The sequence below is a fragment of the Astatotilapia calliptera genome, chromosome 17, assembly GCF_900246225.1.
Source record: "Astatotilapia calliptera chromosome 17, fAstCal1.2, whole genome shotgun sequence".
Lineage (NCBI taxonomy): Eukaryota > Metazoa > Chordata > Actinopteri > Cichliformes > Cichlidae > Astatotilapia > Astatotilapia calliptera.
In genome coordinates, this window is record NC_039318.1 from 4,169,117 (window position 1) to 4,192,083 (window position 22,967).

The window sequence follows — 22,967 nt, forward strand, 5'->3', positions numbered from 1 at the left end:
GATTAGGGCCACTGGAAAAAAAATCTGAGAAAAAAGTCAGAATTCTGACTTTAATCTCAGAATTCTGGCTTTTTTCTCAGAATTCTGACTTTTTCATCAAAATTATTTTTTTTTCAGAATTCTGAGATTAAAGTCAGAATTCTGATTTTTTTCATCAAAATTATTTTTTTCAGAATTCTGAGATTAAAGTCAGAATTCTGATTTTTTTCATCAAAATTATTTTTTTCAGAATTCTGAGATTAAAGTCAGAATTCTGACTTTTTTCTCAGAATTCTGAAAAAAAATAATTTTGATGAAAAAGTCAGAATTCTGAGAAAAAAGTCAGAATTCTGATTTTTTTCATCAAAATTATTTTTTTTCAGAATTCTGAGATTAAAGTCAGAATTCTGACTTTTTTCTCAGAATTCAGGAAAAGAAAAAAGAAAAAGACGTGCCCACTTATTTTTTTTCCAGTGGCCCTAATCCTCTTCCGTACTCCCTGCCATGCTCAAGTTGGTCTGAGTATTTTAGATTTCATCCCAGTTTCATCTAAACAAAGTAGCCTGTGTTCTTTGTAGCTCTTTGATCCTAACTGTCTAATTGTCACGTTTTTCATGCCCACATCTCTATAAAAGAACAAATGAGCCAAACCTGTTAAAATGTTAATGTAGCACCTACTCCCTGGAGTTGTGCCTCTTACTAGCAAGTGCTAGAGCCCTTCATATTGTCAGATTTCTGCGGTCTTTAGTTCCAGACAGTATAAAACAATTTAAGTGTTTTATGTTGTTACTTTGTGAAAGCTTTTTTTTTTCTGTCAATCAAAAAGTAAATAAACACATCAGCATATTCTGGAAAGTGAGCTGTCTCATCTGCTTTCTTGTCCTCATAACATTACATGTATTTGTTGTGACATTTATCTCCAGACTGCCTTGGTGAAGAATGAACTTTAATTGGACTTAGATATGCAGATACGTGTGTGTGTGTGTGTGTTTTAACAACGAGTCAGTGTTTGACTTTGTACAACATGAAAGTAGATTTGAAATCAAACAATGAGGCAGGGTCTGTCCCAGCTATCAGTTCAATTCAGTTTTATTTATATAGCATCAAATCCCAACAAGAGTCACTTAAATGTGCTTTACACTGTAAGACAACTTATAATCAGACAGGGATATCAAACTAATTTTACTTTCTTAAGTGAACCAGAGCAGTGAAATTCCTCTTTTGGTCAATGTAAAGATATTTAACTAAACATTTAATCCCTTATATTCTAATAAAAGAAAGTATAAGTACACTTGCAGCAATACGTCTCACAAGTCTGCTCTCTCATGCATCCATCTGAGTATGAAAAAAGAAAGAAAGGACTTACAGAGAAAGAGCATAGGAAAAAAGTGCTGCCATGACTGGGTGAATGAGTCAAGGTGTGTACTCAGAGTAGAAACGCGCTATATAAGAAGCAGTCAGTTTACCAAGTTTAAAGATATCATTCATCTGCTCTTCTTCAGTGCCTTGTGCCAACAGAGTGCAGAGCAGCTAATCTACAGAGGTTGATTATTTTGTTAATAATTTTACATCTTCATTGCCTATAACTCTGGATACTGTAGCTCTTATGAAAAAAGGGAACCTCAAATCAGACGTACTTGACTCCCTGGTTTGACTCTCAAATGCGCACCTTAAAGTAGATAGCTCATAAGCTGGAGAGTACTGACAGAGACTAGAAAGAGAGATCATATTTGTCCTATATTCATTGACTCCCTGTTAAATGAGAGCACTATCACATAATGAGAAAACAAACTCTTGGGTTCAAGAAACATCCATCTATCCTTTGCATGCTAAATGCAACAATCACCACACCTTTTCCCCCGCATTTATATTTTTGGGATCAGTTCATCCTGCGCATGCATTACAGAGTGGAAAATCAATCAAGCTTATTGATTTTAGCTCAGCAACACTCCACTGGGTTCACTGTCATTTTCACTAAGCCTCAGGTTCATGATGAACTCGTTTTGATATTTGATTTGATTTGATATACCTTTATTAGTTTTATAGAAATTTCACAAGGCTGCCGACCTATTGCACACAATGGCGGCGCCATCTTACCCTCCGACCATACATACATTACACAAAACATCATGTGGGGAAGACAGGTCAGAGAGGTATAACAATGGAAAAATGCACCACATGAGGAAAGATAAGGAGAAAAAAATAACTCCCCCCAGACTGAGCTCCAACAGGGAGATCAGTTTGAGAACAGAAATAAACACCTCTGCACATAGCAAATGAAAAAAACTCTTAATACACCAAAGAACACATGACAAGCAACAGGGGTGGGTAAAGGGTGAGAGACAGCTGAATTAGACAGTACATCCGGGCCTGCACCCTTTGCGCTGGTCTCCATGATCCACCGTCAACATCGGAAGGGAATAAGCATCGAAGGCGTTTGGGAAGGGAGGGGGGATGAGTGTGTGCATATCAGTGTATATATGTATGTGTGTGTGTGTGTCCAGAGTTCAGCTGAGACAGTGTCCTTCGCCCTGCCAGGCTAAGTAAACAGTCTTCCAGCCAACCCAGGTGGCCTTGCATGGAATGGGAAGGAACAGTCTAAACACAGTCGTTATCAGGGTGTCGCTGAGAGGGTATCCACGTGAAGTGATGGTGCTTTTTACTTTAGTGCGAACAACTCATATGAATATGGTATTCCTGCTCGGGGCCCACTCGTTCCCATGAGCACAATTGCAATGAACATGACTGGCCTTTAAAAAAAGATTTAAGTTGATGTTATGAGCCAACTTCCAGTGTCAACTTTCACATGAATGCAATTGTCATGCAAGGTTTTTATATTACTATATTTGATGTGACTAGTATTATTTATTTCTTTTGCTTAAATACTGTTGTTGATCATATGACCAAATTATTAAGCTTGAAACTGACTTTCACACAGTCTACCACTCCTTCATGTGTTTTTGGAATACAGTTGACAGCTACTGACAGCCATTGTTTACACCAATGGCAGATTTTCTTGGAGCAGTGTTATGCTGATTTGATCAACTACGTCTGGACAAGTCTGCCTTGTTACTACCACCATCACAAACCTCTTAAAACATAGAATGGTCCTAACCACATCTGCCCATGTGTACTCCATGTGTCTACATACTGCAACAACAACAACCACCACCAACTCTTTTTTTGTTTGTTTTTTTTGTTTGGCAAGAAGATGTCCTTGTAGGCTATGATGCATACTGGACTGCCAAATCTAACACACTCTGAAGGGTTCTTTAACCAGAATAACACCTCTTGTCAAAATGCCCTGAGATGAGATTGGTTCCAACTGGCCTTCCTAATTCCTACTTTTGACTACTTTTATCCTTAATCGGCATACAATGACCATTTAGCTGCATTAGTTTCCTATCCTTCGTAGAGCCCAGGGGCATAGGTGGGCTTATGGGTAGGAAGGCAATGGGGCTGGTTGGAACACTGTGGCTAGCAGGATTTCTTGACCTCTCAATGTCCTGGATAAAAAATCGATTGGTTCCGTTGGAGCCATCTACTAACAAAAGTGTGTTCTGTAGATGTGGTTGAACTACATATTGTATGGGTTGTGATACAGAGCTGGTGTAGTAAATTGGTTCCTGTTGTAGTAAGACAGTCTGAACTGGACTGGGTAGTTTATCATAATGACTAATATGAGAGGAACGTCTGACACTAGTACTCTTAGAGGTAGGAAGTGTCATAGATCGGGCAGTACTTACAGTACCGACAGATGATTGTAGTATATTTGTATTGGACGTTACTCTTTCTGTTTTTATGTCTGCATGCTTTGTTTCAACAATGTGCTCCTGTCTGCTCTTAAAAACTGGCTCGACAAAATCAGCTGTGCTTTTGATAGCACCTGCAACATTTTGTGCCAATATGGGTTTGGGGGACACTGTAGGAAACATACAGATCTCAGCCAGAGTCTTGAACTTTGGCCCAAGTTCAGTGAGGAAATCTAAGTCATTGTCATCCTCCAGAAGGCTGCAGCAACCCACAGAGCCAGCAGAGGAGCCCTGGCCCTCAAAATCATATTCCAAATGGGAATCCTCCACAGGAACAGCACATGCCGCTTTCTGTTTGAGGCAAATAAACAAAACAGTCAGTGGCATCAAAAGCTTCATTACACAGGAGTCCAAAGAGAAGATACTGTGACAAATAATTGCATGTATAGCTATTATACCATAGTACCTGAGAGTAGTAATCATTGAGAAAAGCATCAGGAAGGGCTATGTCCTCATACAGGGCTTCTGTGTGTTGTATACCCATCACTTTTCTGTTGAATGACGCACGCCCTCTGCCAAGGTTCACTGATTCCCTTGAAAATGTGTAAGCATTGTCAACCTCCATTACAGTCTGGACAGCTGCCTGATATTTCTGCTCGCTGCGGATTTGTATCTCATCAATTTCCATTATGTTTGAATTTTTCCTGTTGAAATTTGATGACTGTCCCATCTTAACCTTTTGGAGCATAACAGGTAAACTTTGGAGTGACATTTCCTAAAAGTAAAAGAAGAAGAAAAAATTATCTTTGAACACAACTTCTGTACGAAACGACATTGATTTCAGTTTTCAGAATCATGTTTTTAAAACAAAATTGAATCAGGGATGACTGACAAGCTATCGCATTCCTCCTTAAAAATCAGTTTGTTTTCTACATATCCACATTAAATAAAACAAAAAAAATTTCCCAGACAAACGTGAATGCCCACCTTATCCTCGCCTCTGCCTTCAGTATGATAGGATATGAGGTTTTCTTTGGGGAGAAATGGTAGCTCATTAAATTGGTCAGGAAAGATTTTGTCTGCCCCTGCATACTGACAGACCACCAGAAGAAATGGGATAACTGCACAAATAAAACATAGATAAAAACATTTAAATTCAAATGTAAAGATTCAAACTAAAGCATAAAAGTTTGGGCTTTTCATGTATTTAAACCTTTTTTCTGTTATGCACAGTACTTTTTCAGTATAGGTAAAAATACAATAGGTTGCAACAAACTAGTATTATATTTAAATAGAACTTAATAATACTATAGAATAAATAGCTGTACAGACACCAAATAGTCCTGAATATGTATTGAAAATCTTAAACACATGTTTTTCCCAACTAGGCCTGTTATACATATCATTAGTGGATGTTCTAAAATCAACTCACATAGCAGTAAGCAAAATGCCAGTAACAACAAGCCAATGGCTGGTGTAGCAAGCTTAGATGATGTAGTTTCTAGTCTTGCTGTTCTCAGGCTCAGGCTGCAGTCCTCTGTTTCCGAACAAGTACAAACATTCACCGTAAAAACTTCCTTGGTTGGACAAGACAGACCCTGGGCATCCAACACCTCTACCTGGAGATTATGTTGTCCAGGCCAGAGTGGCACATGAGAATGAATAGCAGCGCTTGTCTCTGGAGATAACAAAGCACAAAAAGTTTTCAAAGACAATTTCCCTCCACTACACTGCAACTCAAGCTTCGAATTAACTTTACTTCAGGATTTATTCTGCCTCCTCAAACAAAGCAAATACTTTGGAAAGGAAAAACCAATTACATTACATTACATTTAGTAAAAACAACATATAAAAATTTGCCCAAATTTCTTTTCTGTAAACTAGCAGCTAGTTTATTTTACTGCATGATATTAGAATAGGGTGAATTGATGCCACTGTAATAGGATTAGAGGAAATAATTATTGTATTGTAACTGAAAATGTACACTATATTTCCCAAACACTTTACACACATATGAACTTGAGTGGCATTGCATTCTTAATCCACAGAGTTTAACATCATGTTAGCCCACCCTTTGCAGTATTAACTCTTCAGGGAAGGCTTTCCACAAGGTTTAGGGGTGTGTTTACTGCGCCCATCAACTTTTATGGAATTGTTCTTAATCTAAATGTTTGGTTTATGATCTCTCTCTCTATTAAAATGGAAAAACTGTTCATTTCTTTGTAAGTGAGCAAACTTGCATATTCTCAGCAGGGGATCAAACACTCATTTCCCCCACTGTATAGATAAGGCTTAAGTCTTTACGGTAAATCACTATAATAATAAAATTAGTGCTACAATTACTAAGGCAAAAATAAATAAATAAATTAAATTAAAATGGTAAATGGCCTGTGTTTGTATCGCGCTTTACTTGGTCCTCAAAGGACCTCAAAGCGCTTTACACGTTCAGTCATCCACCCATTCACACGCACATTCACACACTGATGATGGCAAGCCACATTGTAGCCACAGCCGCCCTGTTGCGTACTGACAGAGGCGAAAATAAACGTTTCCATTTTTTCTTTTGACCCAAACCAGATTTTCTTACCATTGATGACTTCTACAACCCAGCTGCCTTGTGTCCCATCAGGTATTATTCTGAACGTGAATGGAGCAGCATTGGGACTAACATCTTCATCAATGCCCGTAACGTAAACAGATTTCTGATCAGAGCACAGACTGGCATGGTTTGTAGTCAGGGTTGGACAGTGGTCATTGCCGTCAGTGACTTGAATGGCTATTGTTCCTGTTGCTGTCTTTGATGGCATGTCTGAAAAGCAGATATGGTAAAAATGTCAGTAAGAATTTGAAGCAAATGCCGTGATTGCCATTTGCTGGACTGGTATACATAGCACCTTTCCATTTAATAATAATAATAATGATGGATTGCATTTATTTAGCGCTTTCAGGACCCCTCAAAGCGCTTTACAATACCACTATTCATTCACTCTCACATTCACACACTGGTGGAGGCAGCTACAGTTGTAGCCACAGCTGCCCTGGGGCAGACTGACAGAGGCGAGGCTGCCATATCGCGCCATCGGCCCCTCTGGCCACCACCAGTAGGCGGTAGGTGAAGTGTCTTGCCCAAGGACACAACGACCGAGACTGTCTGAGACTGTCCGAGCCGGCAACCTTCCGATTACAAGACAAACACACAACTCTTGAGCCACGATTGCCCTTCCTTAAGTTGAAGGAAGTGCTTTCTACTTTCTAATTTTCAGTCATGGGTACATATAAATGCTTTATACCTAAGCACCTGAAAAGTTGATTCTTTTCATCTGGACGTAGCATTTTCAGTGTCCAGATCAACAGAATCAGCTTTTTGGGACTTCCTTACCTGGATGATTGAGCATGCATCAGGACTATACCTAAACATTTTTGAATTAGGTTTGTAGAGTTTTAAAACATTTTCTTGTTGATTTGAATTCTACTAGTATTTCAGTTTCTGGGTCGGCCTCCTGAACTGTCTCTGTGGACTCTGTTTGGTTATGCTCCCAGCTGTGTCTCCCTCCGGTTTCCCATTCCCTGATGACCTTTAATCCATTACTAATTATTCATATGTTCAATTTAGACTGGTGAAACTAATATTTTAATTAGATTCCACTTATATGTTGATCATATGAAATAAGATAATAAAAGCTTTTAAAATCAAATCCAAAATGTTTGATGACATAAGGGCTTCATATGAAGGCAGGTTACACATTTGTTTTGACTGCCTTAAATATCTTGGCTACAAGCACAACCCAGTAATTCTAGGGGCTTGTTAACCTGATAGGTTAAATACCTGATTCTCCTTGGCCCTCCACAATGAAAATTTTCAAGTAAGATCTGAAAAGTTGTTGCTACCAATATTTTATTGGTAGTTAACTGAAATGAAATCCTTCAGTAGGGAAAAAGATAACCTTCAAACCTAAATATAAGAAGTGGAGGAAGCAGCAGTGAAGTCTTAGTGTTGAAAAGAGAATTACCTTTGGGTATAGCTAGAATCTTAGCGATATAGGTACCATTCTTCAAGTAAGGTGACTCCCTGTCTGGTGTCCTTTTGAGTTTAATTTCAGCTGTTTCTGCATCGATTGTAAACAGGTTATCTGGATCATAAGCTTTGGCATAACTGGAATGAAAAAATATATATAAGAAAGAAGAAAAAACATCAGTAAAGTAAAAACGAGCATCAGTGAAGTAAAAGTTTCCATTTACATAAAACACCTGCTCAACATTATGATAAAGATGAAACCTTCAAAAACAAACAAAAAACCTCTAACACAAAGTAGTTTTTAACTATTTTATTAATTATAATAAATAATAATCATACCTGGTAATGCTTTACATTAAAGACTTTATATTATTAACATAATTTGTGTCTTGATAGGATTAAACAGACCCATCAAAGATATTTTAAATGCTAAGAAGAACACAGCTGTTAACGTTGTTTTATTGTTTTTACAGCTACCCCTGCTACCTGCTACGATTAGTTAATGTATTATTACACCAATTGACAACTTTTGCTGTTACCAGAGTAAAAGTAAGGAAAGAGCCCTCATTAAGATTAATACAGCTATTCAATTTCTTCCAATTCATTTTTGTTCAAATAGCACCAAGTAACAACAGAAACTATATTTTATTCATTTTTCTAAAACTTTAATTTATTTCTTGACTTCACTAGGATACTTTTCTTGTATATTATAGCTAAAATCATAAAATGTTACCAAATTTAAAAATAATTTAGTAAAGTTTAAAAAATGTCATCATTGATACTTTAGTTAACCAGTTATAGTCTTTTTGACACATAATATTTACACATGTGTTAATAAATATCTTGTAATGAATTTTAACCACATTACTGCCTGTTCTTAGAAAACCTTAATGTAAAGCATTAGCCATTATATTATTATTGCCATTACTGCAACACTCTGCTATACTTTGATCAAATGAAATAGGTGTTTGTTGAGTGACATTTTTATATGAATCATATCATTGGTAGCTTTGCCATTAATGGAAATTACTGAAAACTGGATCATTATGACTAGGTCAAAAGCTGATGACTGTTCAATTACTGAACATAAGTCTCACAGATTTTACTGTATCTTGACAAACCTGACATCTTCAGCTGTTTTTCCTGTATCTGGATCGGTGGCAGCAAACACAGCGATCTTGCCATCTTTAGGTGCTTCCTTTGGGTCCTCGGATACATGAACAATCTTGGTGTCAGGTATAAATGCTGGACCCTCTGGTACATTATTAACTGATATTTTAATGGGGTAGCTTTTTGGTGCATCTGGCTTCAGCTTTGTTCCTGGTCCTGGTTTAAGCTTCACATCAGTGCCCACTTCAGGTCCAACTCCAGGGCCAGCCTCCACCTCAGGTTTAAGTCCTGCATCCAACCCTATATCCCCCTCGCCTTTCAGATCTAGGCCCACATCTACACTCACGCCTACATCCAATTCCACATCTACTCCCAGCTCTGTCTCTGCACCCACACCGGCACCAGCACCAGCACCAGCACCAGCACCAGCTCCTGCCCCGGCACCAGCTCCAGTAACTAGAGGGTTACCCTCTCCAACATGAACATCCACATCCATCTGTACAGCAGTACCAATCACAAACGGAGCAATATTCTCAATCAAAAGGCCAAGCTCAAGCTTCTGGACTTCTTCAAAATCCACAGGCTGCAAAATAAATGATAAAAGATAAAATGAGTTACTTGAGAGAAAACAGACACACACAAAAAATGAAATACATTCAAGAGACAAACCCAGAACTAGCTGCAAATTAAAATGTTTGAAGTGAGTTTATACAAATACATAGTGTAAAACATTGAACACGTCACCAATTTCATAAGGTGCTACTGTCATGAAATTCTCACCAGATGTTGAGAACAACCAATCCACCAATCCACACGTGTAGAGAAATCAAACTATAGATGTTCATGGTTTTAAGTTTTAAGTATTGAGTTATGTGTAAAAATGAGAAATGTGGTAACAATAAGAACAGTGACAGACTGAACTAAATTATATTAAATCTAAGAAAGAGCTCTAGTGTATACAAACCGCTCAATATATAAAGACCCATAATATTACAGTGATAACATATATATGTGGTGATATGCAGTGCTTTTTGACCTCCAAACATGGCATCGGCAGACCAGAAGATATTCTCTCAGGATCTCACGAGCTTGCCTAAATGTTGGTCAGCAAACTTTAAATGCACTTCAAGATGTTTTTTCTTCAGTGAGCATGCCTACAGGCCATAGTTCGAGTGCATTACTTGTTTTCTTTAAAACAATTCAACCTGCTGATTCCAGGTTTTTCTGTAGCTCTCAACAAGTGGACAACTCTGCTGATAATTCTTTTTACTCTGTCTGAAATCTTGTGGGGGAGCACCTGGTCATGGCCGGTCTATGGTCTTTCCACTCCCTGGTTATGGCCCTAGCAGTGCTCACTTAAACATTCAGGCAGGCGGGCAGGATTGCTTCTAAGTACCGACAGATTTCAGCTGGTGTCATGACTTTCCATTCCTTTTTGCACCTCCCTTTCTTCATGTGCTCAAGACTTTTTTCGCGGTGTCCCTGCATCTGTGGTTTGTTTTCTTTGCAGGTATGAATTGCATGGGTCAGGTTTAGGGTTGGGCAGTAACACATTACTGTAATCTGATTACTTTTTTCAAGTAACCTTTGAACGGATTACTATTGCAAAAAAAGTAATAAGAGTACTGTTACTTTCCCTTGAGCATGCTGCAATACTGCGCTACTAAACCGTGATTGTGTTTGTTATAGTGTCTCTAATATTACATATTCTGGTTGTGTATCATGTTTTTTTTAAATTGTAAGTAAGTAATAAAGTAACTAATTACTTTTGAAAATATTTAATCAGTAAAGTAACAGGATTACTTTCTTGGAGAAGTAATCAGTAATTAGTAACTAATTACTGTTTTCAAGTAACTTGACCAACACTGGTTGCGACTGACATCTGGTGAAAATGCTTTTATAGCTCCTTTAAAACTAACAAAGGTGCTACTGAAATATCGAAAATATTGAAACTTGGTGACACGTTCAGTAGTTGTTTACCCGCTGTATTAAATACCTTTATCAACTTTAAGATGCCCTCGTTGGTTTCCTTGTCTGTCTCAATGGAAAAGAGATTATCTTCATTTCCTTTGGAAATTGTGAAGCGAGTCAGCCAGTTGTCTGTGTATTGTTGGTCTTTGTCCAAAGCCTTGATTTTCATCACCACGACATTGTCAACATTTTCATCCACTGAGCCAGAATACTGAAATTAGAACAGCGTGATAAAGATACACCCCATTATGAAAATGTTTTTGTAATAATACGATGTTAAGTGCCTGGAAATAATACATGATTTTAGTAATTCAAACTTATCCTATTGTCATCTTGTACCGTTTTTTCTTTATCATTGTGCTTACAGTGCTCAAAAGACTAGAAAAACATTGAAATTATATGAAATGATAAACTGTACATAGTTCCTTCTTAAATTTTCTATAGCTTTCTGTAAGGTGGTCTCTCACAGTTAGCATTCTTGTTAATTTTAGATTAAATGAAATCCTGCCAAAAATTCATGCACCGTTTTTTCAGTGTCATTCTGAAACAGGATGTTTTGTATTTACCAGATGAAAAACGGCAGTTCTGTTTTTTCACCAATAATTATCATAACCCCAGTGTTAAGCGATCCATCAGTCCATCCTTCAGAATGCCATGCTGTGAACCACTGCAGTGGAAGCTGCAGGTCTCCACCCGATGAAGCTAACAGAACTACATCATCTACAAAAAACAAAGATGAAATCGAGCCGTCCCCTCATCCTCAGACTCTGCTTCTATTATAGAAGGCCTGAGATGAGATTGATGAGATTCTCAAAGTATTTCTCCAACTCTACAGGCCTGACAGGCCAGGCACCAGGGTAGGACCCAGGTAATCCTGTCCCGCACAGTGTACACTGGACCCTTGATTTATTACAACGTAAATGGGTTATCTGAATCGCTCTTTGTCTGCTTTAAAACATGCTGCAGATTAATAGTGGTAATAAAACAGTGATCACTGACCTTTTTAGGGCATTTTTAGAGCAAAGAATTAAAGACAACAGCCTTAATGAACACAGTGTAGTTTGTACTCGGGAGCAGGGTTTATGGAGCTGTAAGAGGCTTGTTGGAATCTCTGAGCTTATGGTGTGCTCATCCATAGCAGGAGGCACTAATACTGTCTTGCTTGGAAGTTTTTCTCCTGGCTTGGATGCTAGTTTTGGTTAAAAGTTAAAACACGATGCATGCTTTATAAAAACTGAACAGCAGACATCGTTACATATTTAGTACACTATAATACTGAGTAAGTAATAGGGATAATAAGTAATAAGGTAGAGCTGACTTAAAAACTGTTTATAACAGTAACCTGGAACAACATGAACAACTCACATGACATTACAATGTAAGTATGCTTGAAAACATGCACTCCTTCCATTTTATTGAAAATTGGCCCATGCTCAACAAAGCAAACTTTTAGAGTGAATTGTTAAATGTTTGTCATTTTTATGTTTACCATTTGTACATCGTTTTAACTCTGATGAAAGAAATTCCACTGTCCTTCCCCCCAGATTCTCGAGGTTCTAGGTGGGGGGCTGTAGTCTTTTATCACAGACACATCCTTGTGCTTTTGATGTAAGCTTCCTGCATTTACGACCCTTTGGTCAGCAGGAGGTCTGACACACACACACACACACACACACACACACACACACACACACACACACACACACACACTCTTACTTAAATACAGAAGTTCACACATATACATACAATGCCTGTCTAACCAAGGGGGCGTGGCTTTGTTCTGACGTGTTTTGTGTGAACTGTCTCTCAATAAAAGGCAGCAGGAGGAGGTCAGATCTGGAGGTCATTTTCATGGTGGACACAGTCGAGGCCTCCCTTGCGCAAATAATCGATCGATTGACTGTCTTGTTTTCTTCATGATGAATAAGTCTCTAGAATTAGCGGGGCTTGTGGAAACACAGACCCAACACAAACATTAAAACTATATTGAACTTGAGCTCAGGAGAGAAATTGTCACGATCCTGGGTCTTTGGACCCAGCGTTTTGAGTTTGAGTTTATTTTGATGGTTAAGTTCATTGGGTTATCTAAGTTCATGTGTTTATTAGATTCCCTTGTGTTTTCAACCCGTGTTAAGTCTTCCTTGTCCTTTATGTGTTTCATGTCTTTTGTTGTCAAGTTCATGCAATGGCGTGTCCAGCGGGGTGGCCAACCAGACTGGCCACCCCAGGTGCCACCCCAAAGGCAAAACAATACAATTCAATCAAATATCAAATGTCCGATTATGTTTTCACGGTGAAGCTCAGATATCCGAGTGTAAGTGAATGCAGCATCGGCTTCTGCGCTATGTGCATCACGTTAGCAAAGGTAGGAGAGCCAAGCGCGAAAGATGGCACTGCAGGAAACAATTTTTCGGTGAAAGAAAATGAGGACAGAATAAATGTCCCGGTAAGTAATATTAAGTTTGTTGAGTTTAGTAAACTTCGGTGAAATTAGAATACCAAGGAAAAAATAACACTTAAAGAATTATTGCAGCCCTCGAATATTTCAGACAGTATGCTACTGAGGGGAGCTAACATAAGAGTCATGAGTTATAAGATATCATCTAAGTCGTAACATTGCTGTATGGAGCTGCAGATTTGGTTGCAGGTTAACATAGCTGGACTGGCCATCGGGCATACCGGGCATATGCCCGGTGACTTATTTTTTATTTTTATTTTTATTTTGTAAGGGCATGAACAATGAGAGGTGGTGGATTGGCCAGATGCAGGTCGATGTGTAAAAATAACTCAGTTGTTTGGTGGTGGCTATGGCGGGGTTTCCACAGAGGCAGCAGGTGGATGAGGGAAGGGGAGGCAGGAGGAGAGCCCCGAGGCAGCCGCCAGTCCGAGTGTCAGGTGAACTGAACTTCAGGTAAGAAGTTATGACCTGCAGTCTATCTGGGTCAGATATAAACCAAGTTTAGGTGGAGTTTATTTTTGTTGTGCTGACTTTTTACCGTCAGTTGCAATAACTCATACTGCCAGAGCTAGCATGACAGAGTTTCTGTACAGCTGTTCAGTTGCTATGATGTTACTGATAGTGAACTTTATTTTATTCATAAGGTTAGTTAGTAGAGTTGCCAACGGCTCCTTAAAAATGGAATGGTCCCTCAATCAGAGAAAATATTATGCATTTGGTATTGAGCTGAGAAGAGACACAGTTTGTCCCGAACTTTAGCTAGAATGGAAAAAGACACAAAGCTGGAGTTATTCTGTCGTTACGCTGCACAGCTGCCTCTTCTCTCATTCTCTCCCCCTCCCTCTTCTGTTGCTACTTCAATCATGAAACTGATCAATGATCAGCTGATCAGCTTTTCTCTCTTGTTTATTTATCGCCCACTTTGTGCCAGAAAGAGGAAACCAGCGGATGTCGCGCTAAACAACAGCAGCACGTTTAAGCTTGATCAGCTGTTGTTAGAATTTATTTAATATTAATTTCCAGTATCAGCTGATGTTTGCTGGAGCCACAGCTGTAAAGCTGCTGGTCATGATGTCAGTTTGGATATGTGGTGAGAGGGAAACATGAAGATGAAACCAGGAGATGTCCTTACTGAATCATCAGAGCTGAACAGGTGATGGAGAAACAGGTTTAGGTGACATGAATGAGTTGAAGGGAAGTTATGAACTGTTTCTGAGAGACAAATAACACCACGATCCTTTTTTACGTAGCTGACAGCTGGTAACTGTGCAGGGGCGGGTCTAGCAAAGTTATGCCAGGGGGCCAGGTAGGGCATTAACAGGGAGAGGTGGGGCACAAAGAAATACTTTTCTTTCTTATTCTCATTTAAAATATCTCGCTTTTATTAAATAATTATCTAAATCTTACAACCAAAGTTTTTATCTGGTGTAAAATGTATAGAAATCATACATATACCAACAAGACAGTGTACATCACTGTCACAACAGCATTTGTTTTCATTCAAAGGCTTTATGGTTTTAATACCTGGTGGGCCGGTCTGTAGTCAAAATGCCCGATTTTCTGTCCCAGTCCAGCCCTGCAGGTTAATACTGGCAGTGTCACCATGCCAGCTGACTGTATTTCATCATCAGCCAGTGTTGTTCTTTATCAATATTACCAAAGTTTACCATAAGGCAGCATAGAAAGTATTTACTTGCTTTCAGGTTTCATTCAAATGTTAGTCTTTTCAGTTGTTTCCCCACTTTTTTCCTGTTTCAAAATCAAACACCAGTTTGTGAGAAGATTATCTTCTTTTTTTAACAGGCAGAGAAAGTTTTGCATTGGAACTGGCTAATTTGTCAATTGTTTGTTACAAATGTTCGTATTTTAATATTCAAAAATGTTTTTGCCCAAAACATACGTATGTGCACTACATGTCAGTAAAAATACTATGCAAATATTGCTGTCCTTGAATGCTGAGTAAACACTGACAAAGCACTGATTGTATCTCTTGTACTTTATCAACGCAGTATCTAAAAACTTTGCACCGTAGTGGTTAAAATCTCATTCTAATAAGAGTTAAAAGCTCATTCGGTTATTAGGTTTATAGGATTATTGAATTATGGTTAATGGTTGGTAGAATTTTTTTTTTAAACATTATCTGCCAATTACATCTGCCACCCTTCTCCAAATCTGTGCCCCTACCTGCCCCCCCCCAACAAAAAGTTTCTAGACACGCCACTGAGTTCATGTTCTCATGTCTGTATTTCATTATGTTTCCTGTTTTATTTTGAAGCGGTCCTGTGTTCCTGTGTTCATTGTGTTTAGTTTTACTCTCCCCTTGGTTATGTTCATTTCTTTCAGCTTTTTTCCCCATGTGTTCCCACTTCCCTCATTACCCTCCTGTGTGTACTTAGTCCGTTTGTTTTCAGTCATTCCTTGTTAGGTTGTCTGCTAGTCCACGTTGTGTTTCCAGGTATCCATGCCAGTTTTCCATGTTTTAGTTCACCCAGTTTAGGTTTTTGTTTAGTTTCACCCAGGCCTTAATAAACGGCTTGTTTTTGTTTATCCACGTCACTTTTCACGTTCTGTTTTGGTCTGCATTTGAGTCCTTTTCACAATACATGCAGTCTGCCTCAGACAGACTGTGACAGAAATATTTTCTGAAGTAATAAATCAACAACTGAAACTGGTTTTTGCTACCAAGGGACTTACCCCATGGCAATTAGAAAGAATGCAGGGTAACTTTCTTCCTGTATTACTTTTCAAATCCATAAGCTATGTCTAAATTACATAGACAGTCCAAAGGAGCAAACTCCAGAGCTTTCCAAAATGGGCCAACACAGTTTAAGAATTTTTTAAACACCATTTTGCCACAATTTGTCTGACACGCAGATGAATACTTTCATACTACGAAGATGGAAATGAATCTACGACTGCTTCTCAAAACTCTGGGAACAGGTAGCGTGCAGAAGTAACAGCCTTTTACTGCTACTGGATATTCCTAAACTCCCTGCAGCTTGGGCCACCAAAGCACACTTGATACCACTAACGTAAAGTGCATAACTCAAGCCATCCATAAATAATGAGACAGACACAGCTATGTACAGTTGTTTTGAAAGTGATTAATGATATAAGAATAAATTTGGATGCCTTAAGAACAAGTAAAGGCCATATTCATCACCTCAGATTTTTCCAGAGTAGGCATGTTATCATTGATGTCCAGGATCTTGATCTCTACAGTTCCAGTTCCTGTTAGTCCACTTGCTGCTCCTCCCATATCAGTTAGTTTTATAACCAGGCTGTAGAAGTCATAAGTCTGTGAAAAGGAGGTGAAAACGCATGACTTATATCCAAATACTTCAGAAGAATTGTAATCATACTAAGCTAAGATGAGTCGGACCAGTCGGTCCTGTTTTCCTTCCACGATGAGAAAATCACCTTTGCGCGTTTAGCAGGTATGGTCCAATTATGACATCTGCACACTGTCTCTCTTAAGAATATTTTATTTTAATTACATTTTCAGTCCAGGAACATTGTTTTATTGTACCTGACAAAGATTGCCTGAACCAAAATGTATATATTTAAGAAATATATTAAGAAAGCTAAGAAAGAAATTCGTGCAAAAATGCAGAAGCATATATGTGTCTTGCTGTACGTGCAGTGACTGCTAGCCTCACCTCTCTGTCCAGCGTGGGCTCTTTGACGTACAGTTTTCCAGTCTTTTCATCTAAATGGAACATGTGACCTGTGCCTTCTGGCTTCTGACTGACGATGCTGTAGGAGATCTCTGCATTAATTGTTCCAGCTTGATCGTTGTCTTTACCCTTAAGCTGCATGACAAAGGTTCCTGCAGTGGAGCACAACAGCTCAACATGATCATTTGACAAACAACTTTCACATACATAATATATGCAGACTGTGTTTATATGCGACAAAAAAGAAGGTTAGAGGCTGATTCGCAAAATGAATGTCAACTGGATCTTATAGAACGCAGACATATTTTAACAGTTTTTAAGATGTAAATATGATGCGGACGGCTGTGACTAAGCAAGTCGAAGGTCGTCTGTGAAATGTTAAGCTTCTACCCCAGAGTTCTTCTGTTCTTCTTTTCCCCTGTCTGTCATGACTCCCCCTCTCTCTATTGCTCGTGCAATATCATCTCACTACTCCTAGGCTGAAGAAATATCTTCAGAAGAGGACAGATTTCAGGGATTTTCTCACAAGAACTCCATAAAAGCTAAAATGCAATTTGTATCCCATCACATATAGAAAACTGTGTTTAAAATCCATCATTACCTTTTTCGCTTGCCTCATTAATGTTTCCAGTATGCAGCTCAAAAGAAGGAGCATTGTCATTTTGGTCCTGGACTGTTATAATCAGTGGGATGTTATCCTCTGCCGTGGTCCCATTCCTGTATCTAGCGATCCCTGATAGCTGTGTAAATTGTGAATGACAGACTGAGATAGTTTTAAAATGTAACTTTTAATATGTAATACAATTATATATAGAAACTATATTAATGACTTTGGAATTTCAGATCGTACCTGGAGTTCTATGGCCTAAGATTAAAATTGATCCTTCAAGTTCAACTTTAAAATTCAACTTTTACTGAAGAAAAGACATTTCTTTTCTTCAGTAAAATTTGCAATCTGGTATTAATCTGGTGCGATAGGGCCCTTCTCTATAAAGGGGAGAGTAAGAATGAGTTTAGGGAGAAAAACAGGAAGGAAGGAGGCTATTGGACACAGTTGTGGCAGGTTGAAGGTGGTTGAAATTAAACACTCCGGTGAGAGAAAAGGACATTTTAAAGGAAAATACTTTTAACCTGGCCTGAGTAGTTTTGCTTTTAAAAATAATTACATTTTATCAGAAGGAGGATTGATTTTAGATTGGATTTATGTGGACTTGTTGTGATAAAAGACTGGACTGGAAACTGTTGGTTTTGTGGCCTACTTCATAAAACAAGCTGCAAAGCAAGTTTGCAAATTGGCATCAGTGAGCTATCACCAGCTATTAGCAATCAGAAATTGTGTAAGCTTAAGATAAGCCATGAAGAAGGGACTGACTTACAATTGTAAGAATGACAAATCAGCTGGAGCTGCCTGTCATCCAACAGCAGTATGACCAGCAGTCCTGGCCACCAGCTAATGGATGGCAATGATTGACTCTAATAGTTTCGGTGAAATACAAAGGCCAGAAATAAATGCAATGACTGTACTTCTGTTTGACATTCATAATATATATTTTAGCTGCTAGTAGCTAATGTTAGCAGCTAATGTACATTCCTTCAACCATACAAAAATGCTAACTCTATTTTTCTGCGATTGCTGTGGATACGTTCCCTGAGGTCTGTATCTCACAGAAGTGGAGCTGAGACCAGGAATGGAATTCCATGATATTGTTTGGTGTTACATAATAGAGAAAATGGTGAAAGAAAACTATGCAGAGTAAAAAACAGAAAAGAAAAAATGAACAAACAAACATCAAAACAAACTTACATTGTAGGATGGGCAGCTTTCCCGATCCAGCAGATCAGTGATACGTACAAAACCAGTCTCTCGGTCCACCACAAAGAGGTTTAATGGATTTTTATCTGCCCCTTCTCCAGAAAGGAAATATTGAACTATCTCAAATTTGTCTTTATCAGAGCGTATCTGAAATAAAACAGGGGGAGCATTTACTGTAAATTACATAGTAAGACTTGGTAAAATAGATGGTAAACATGTAAAAAATTGTTCTCCTATTGAAGTTGAACTTAAGTCTCAGACAGTGATGTCAGGTTGGGGTGCTTCTTAAATATTCCTTGTTATACTTTTTAGCAAGAGCAAGTATGTGTTCAAGAACTGTTTTTCACTCTCTACTGGAATTGTTTTTGTAATAATACAAAAACTATGCCAAAGCACTGCAGGTACAACAGATACTGCACAGACATAGATGATGTCTAAACTTTTAATTTTACTATTGAAAAGAAAGAGTATATGCAGAACTTTACAAATGTCTGCACCTGAAATGTATCACTGCGATCATATTGGATTTGCAAATCCTTTAACAATTAGTTTTTAATAGGAAATCTGCACTGACAGCAAACCTATGACTTGTGGTTGTTTTCAAGTGTTCAACTGTGAGTACAACTGGACTTTTTTAAAGGAATGTTCATGACATGCTATCCTAAAGTAGCGGAAGATAACCAAATGATGTGATAGAAGCCACTCAGCCACTGCTTAAAAATATAACGTGCATATAACATGTGTATATGCTATAAAGATTTCAATGAGCTGAAGACCTTTGCAATGTGTTCCAAATGGGTGTAGTCGATGTTCTCCATCAGCTTTGTAGCAGGAGGAATCCACTCTCTCCGATTCCTCCTCAGTTTCTTTACCTTCTTCTCTTTGGCCTCAGAACTCATCATCTGTAATGACAATAGTACAGTTAAATCCCTCAGACCACAACAAAACGCTGGGCGAGGCTTTCTTATTTTCCTTACACTGTGTTATCTGCGAACCGCCAACTTTGATTGTAGCATATAAATAATAATCTGTGTTAGGCAGTAAAATAAATAATATCTGACCGCACCACTTCATGGTGCTGTTTTGTCGCTTTAAATAAGAAGAAGGATGCCCTAGCATGTTAATGTGATAATAGTTTAAGACTGAATACTCACTAAGGCCAGTAAAAATAGAAGCAGTAGTCTCAACTCCGCCATGAGTGCAGAGATGCGTTGGGATGTGTTGAGTCAGGTTTTCAAAAAAGAACAAACCGATGGGCTGTATGTAATCTAATAATGTAATAATGTAAAGACACACCCACATCACGTTTAAGTCCGTCCCTCTATAGGGCTTGGAAACATGATGTTACCTCACAATGTGCTGCCAACACACTCTGTGATGTGCAGGCCCTTTCTATTTAGCGTCCTTATTTAACACAAGCATGTACAGCATGTACTTTTGAGAGTTAAAGGTGTGTCTTATCAGCACAATAATTTTAAAGGTAATCCACACCTAAAGCACACTTCAAAGGCATTCCGTGAGAAGAGACTACTTTTCAAAAAGATAAATGAATAACTAGTTTAGCTTTTTTCAGTGTTTTCCATGGTAAAATTTAAATAAGTTCTTTGATTTTGGGAAGAGAGTCTGGCAAAATGAATTTTGAGTTTTCCTGACTGTCTTTGTGCAGTTTATGGAAAATTAATTCCGCCAGATTGATTCCAGATGTTGGCCTTCCACTAAATACTTGTTACCATTTAACATTCAAGTAAAGGATCAACTGGGCTGAAAACTATCAGAGAGAGAGACTTTAGACTTTGTGAGTGGCCAAATCATCAATCTAGAACATTCATAAAAGAAAACTGCAATATCAGATGAGGGACTGTTTCATGTATAGGGGTTTTGAGTAGGGCTGGGCCATATTATACCGTTCACGGTAATACCGGTATAATGTTAGACAACGATAGGAAAATCAAATATCGCGATAGAATGGGAGTAAAACGCGCATGCGCAGTGCCTTTGTTTTCATACGCACATGGCCGATTGTTGAGTGAAACAGATGAACCAGAATTGGTTTGTAAAAATGGTGCAACTTCCGTGATGTGGAACTGGTTTGGTGTTTGTCCGTCAGATACACAACAAAGCACATTTTTTTGCAGAACATGCAAGCAGCCGTTGTTATTGTCGTATTTGTCGGACTAAGATGCTCTTAAATCTGGGAGTAATCTGGGTCCTAAACTCCGTATGCTTCAGGTCAAACAACACTGCAGCATCACTTAGAGTTAAAAACTGTCTAAATTCTTTCATCTTTAATAAAACGATCAGCATTACTGCTTTACCAGGTGTAACTATAAAGTTTAACTTCCAGGCATCCATGAAAACAAAAGTTATTACATTTAACGGAGTTAGAAGTTAGCAGGAAGCTAGCGGAAGTTAGCTCGCTAGTTTCGCTAGTTACCTAAGCATGATATAGCATGTTCTGACTGAGAGATTTCTGAAAAAAATCAAACGTACAGCTCTGCTATCACTTCCAACATAAATGAAGACAGGAAACGAAACAGCAGTGACGTTTGTAGGGTTACTGAAGTTGGGCTAGCTGGTATATAATGATGTGCTACGTGATCGCTAGCGACACAGCTATGTTAGCATAACATAAACAGTGAAGCTGGAGGACGAACACTAACACTTTTCCACTTATAAAAGTTAACGTGAAGGTTCTTCATGGTTAGAGACAAATGCAATCGCATGGCAGGATGCTGTAAACGGACCAAACTTCAGTCAGGAGAACAACTGAGATAATCCATCCACAATACAAGGTTAGTCATTAATATACTGCAACAACATGGGAATAGAGCAGCTGCCAGAGAATTCAACATTAATGAATCAATGGTACAGAAGTGGAGGAAGCAAGAAGAATGAGTTTAATAAAGTTTGATTTATCTGACTGCTTTGTTTCGCTTAATGTGCCTTATAATCCCGTGCACCTTATGGTCCGAAAAATACGTACTGCACACTGCAGTTTAATGTTGCAAAGCACCTCTTTTTAACTTCAGTGGATATTATACATGGTTATGCTCAGGATATGTCAGCCCATTTCTACTGGAAATGCCTTTTGGTTAAACTTTCAGCAAGGAATTTGCATTTGCACTGTTACATTTTTATAAAGCTTTAATGTACATAAAAACCAGCTTCTTGTTTAAGTGAAAATAAATGGAAGGTTGTCTTTTTGCGCTAGTAATGTTGTGGAGTTGTATTTTGTCTCGCATCAATTATATCGTCGGTTATATCGTTATCGCAAATTTTCAAATATATATCGTGATAAATATTTTTGGCCATATCGCCCTGCTCTAGTTTTGAGTCCATCGACCATGGCGCCTATGATGTCACCATTTCATACTGTAGTCTTGTAATCTCTGTAGTTTGTTGTTGGACAGTCATCTGTAAATCTGCAAGTCATCTGAAAATTAATTCATATGAACTTATATCATTGTTGGAACCTTGTATTTTGATCAAATGACTGGTGCCTACACACATACTGTGAAATACTCCATTTCAATCATGGATCAACATTTAGACTGATGTTGATATCCATAAAGTTTTACTGAAATGATGCAAATGGCGGTGTTAGCGTGACAATGCAATGCACACAGTTTGCCTTTGGGCACTTTAAGGCGTTCTCCAAAATAAAGGAAAATAAATAAATCAAGTCAAATGACTCCAGGGACGCTATCGTCAATGCGTAGTGTGTTAAATGAAAATGCTAGTCCTTCTCATTAATGTTTTAGCCTCAGGCAAAAAGATAAAATCAGCATACTGCTGGTTTAAGACTCTTATTTTTACATGCAGGTACAGACAAGAACGCTCTCACATACTTTCGGTGGTATATCTTTCAACCAGTTTGAGAGGTCAAGATAGGTAGCGTAACAACTGTTCTCACACACACACACACACACACACACACACACACACACACACACACACACACACACACACACACACACACACACACTTAAAAGGATAAGCAGGAGGAGATGGATGTATGGAATTTTACTATTAACAATAACACAGCAGAAATAAGCATATAAATGGAAATCAGTCAACTATAACAAAATAATAAAGTAAAGTGAGAAGAACAGATTGACAGACATTGCCTGATGTTGATATCCATGTGTTTTTACTGGAACTATGCAAATGACGGCGTTAGTGTGACACTGCA

General features: G+C 38.3%; 1 protein-coding gene across 1 annotated transcript; it reads right to left on the minus strand.

The window, feature by feature from the left end:
• Positions 1-2,551: 2,551 nt before the first annotated feature.
• Positions 2,552-20,695, minus strand: LOC113009371 (desmoglein-3). The gene is made up of 14 exons (XM_026147635.1): positions 19,930-20,695; positions 19,552-19,677; positions 18,767-18,922; positions 17,564-17,702; positions 16,945-17,114; positions 16,449-16,583; positions 10,853-11,038; positions 8,868-9,439; positions 7,742-7,884; positions 6,319-6,540; positions 5,164-5,409; positions 4,719-4,852; positions 4,198-4,506; positions 2,552-4,082 (listed from the first exon to the last, which is right to left on the minus strand). The coding sequence occupies exons 1-14, from the start codon at positions 19,969-19,971 to the stop codon at positions 3,321-3,323; spliced, it is 3,342 nt and encodes a 1,113-aa protein (XP_026003420.1). The 5' UTR covers positions 19,972-20,695; the 3' UTR covers positions 2,552-3,320.
• Positions 20,696-22,967: the final 2,272 nt, after the last annotated feature.

What these genes read in the sequence shown, in the direction of transcription:
- LOC113009371 (XM_026147635.1), bottom strand. Translation starts at nt 19,971, where the DNA reads ATGGCGGAGTTGAGACTACTGCTTCTATTTTTACTGGCCTTA. An exon ending in AAAACAGCTGAAGATGTCAG is followed by an intron (nt 7,885 to 8,867) that starts GTTTGTCAAGAT and finishes TTTTCATTCCAG; the next exon opens with TTATGCCAAAGCTTATGATC. An exon ending in AAGGCAGAGGCGAGGATAAG is followed by an intron (nt 4,507 to 4,718) that starts GTGGGCATTCAC and finishes TTTTACTTTTAG; the next exon opens with GAAATGTCACTCCAAAGTTT.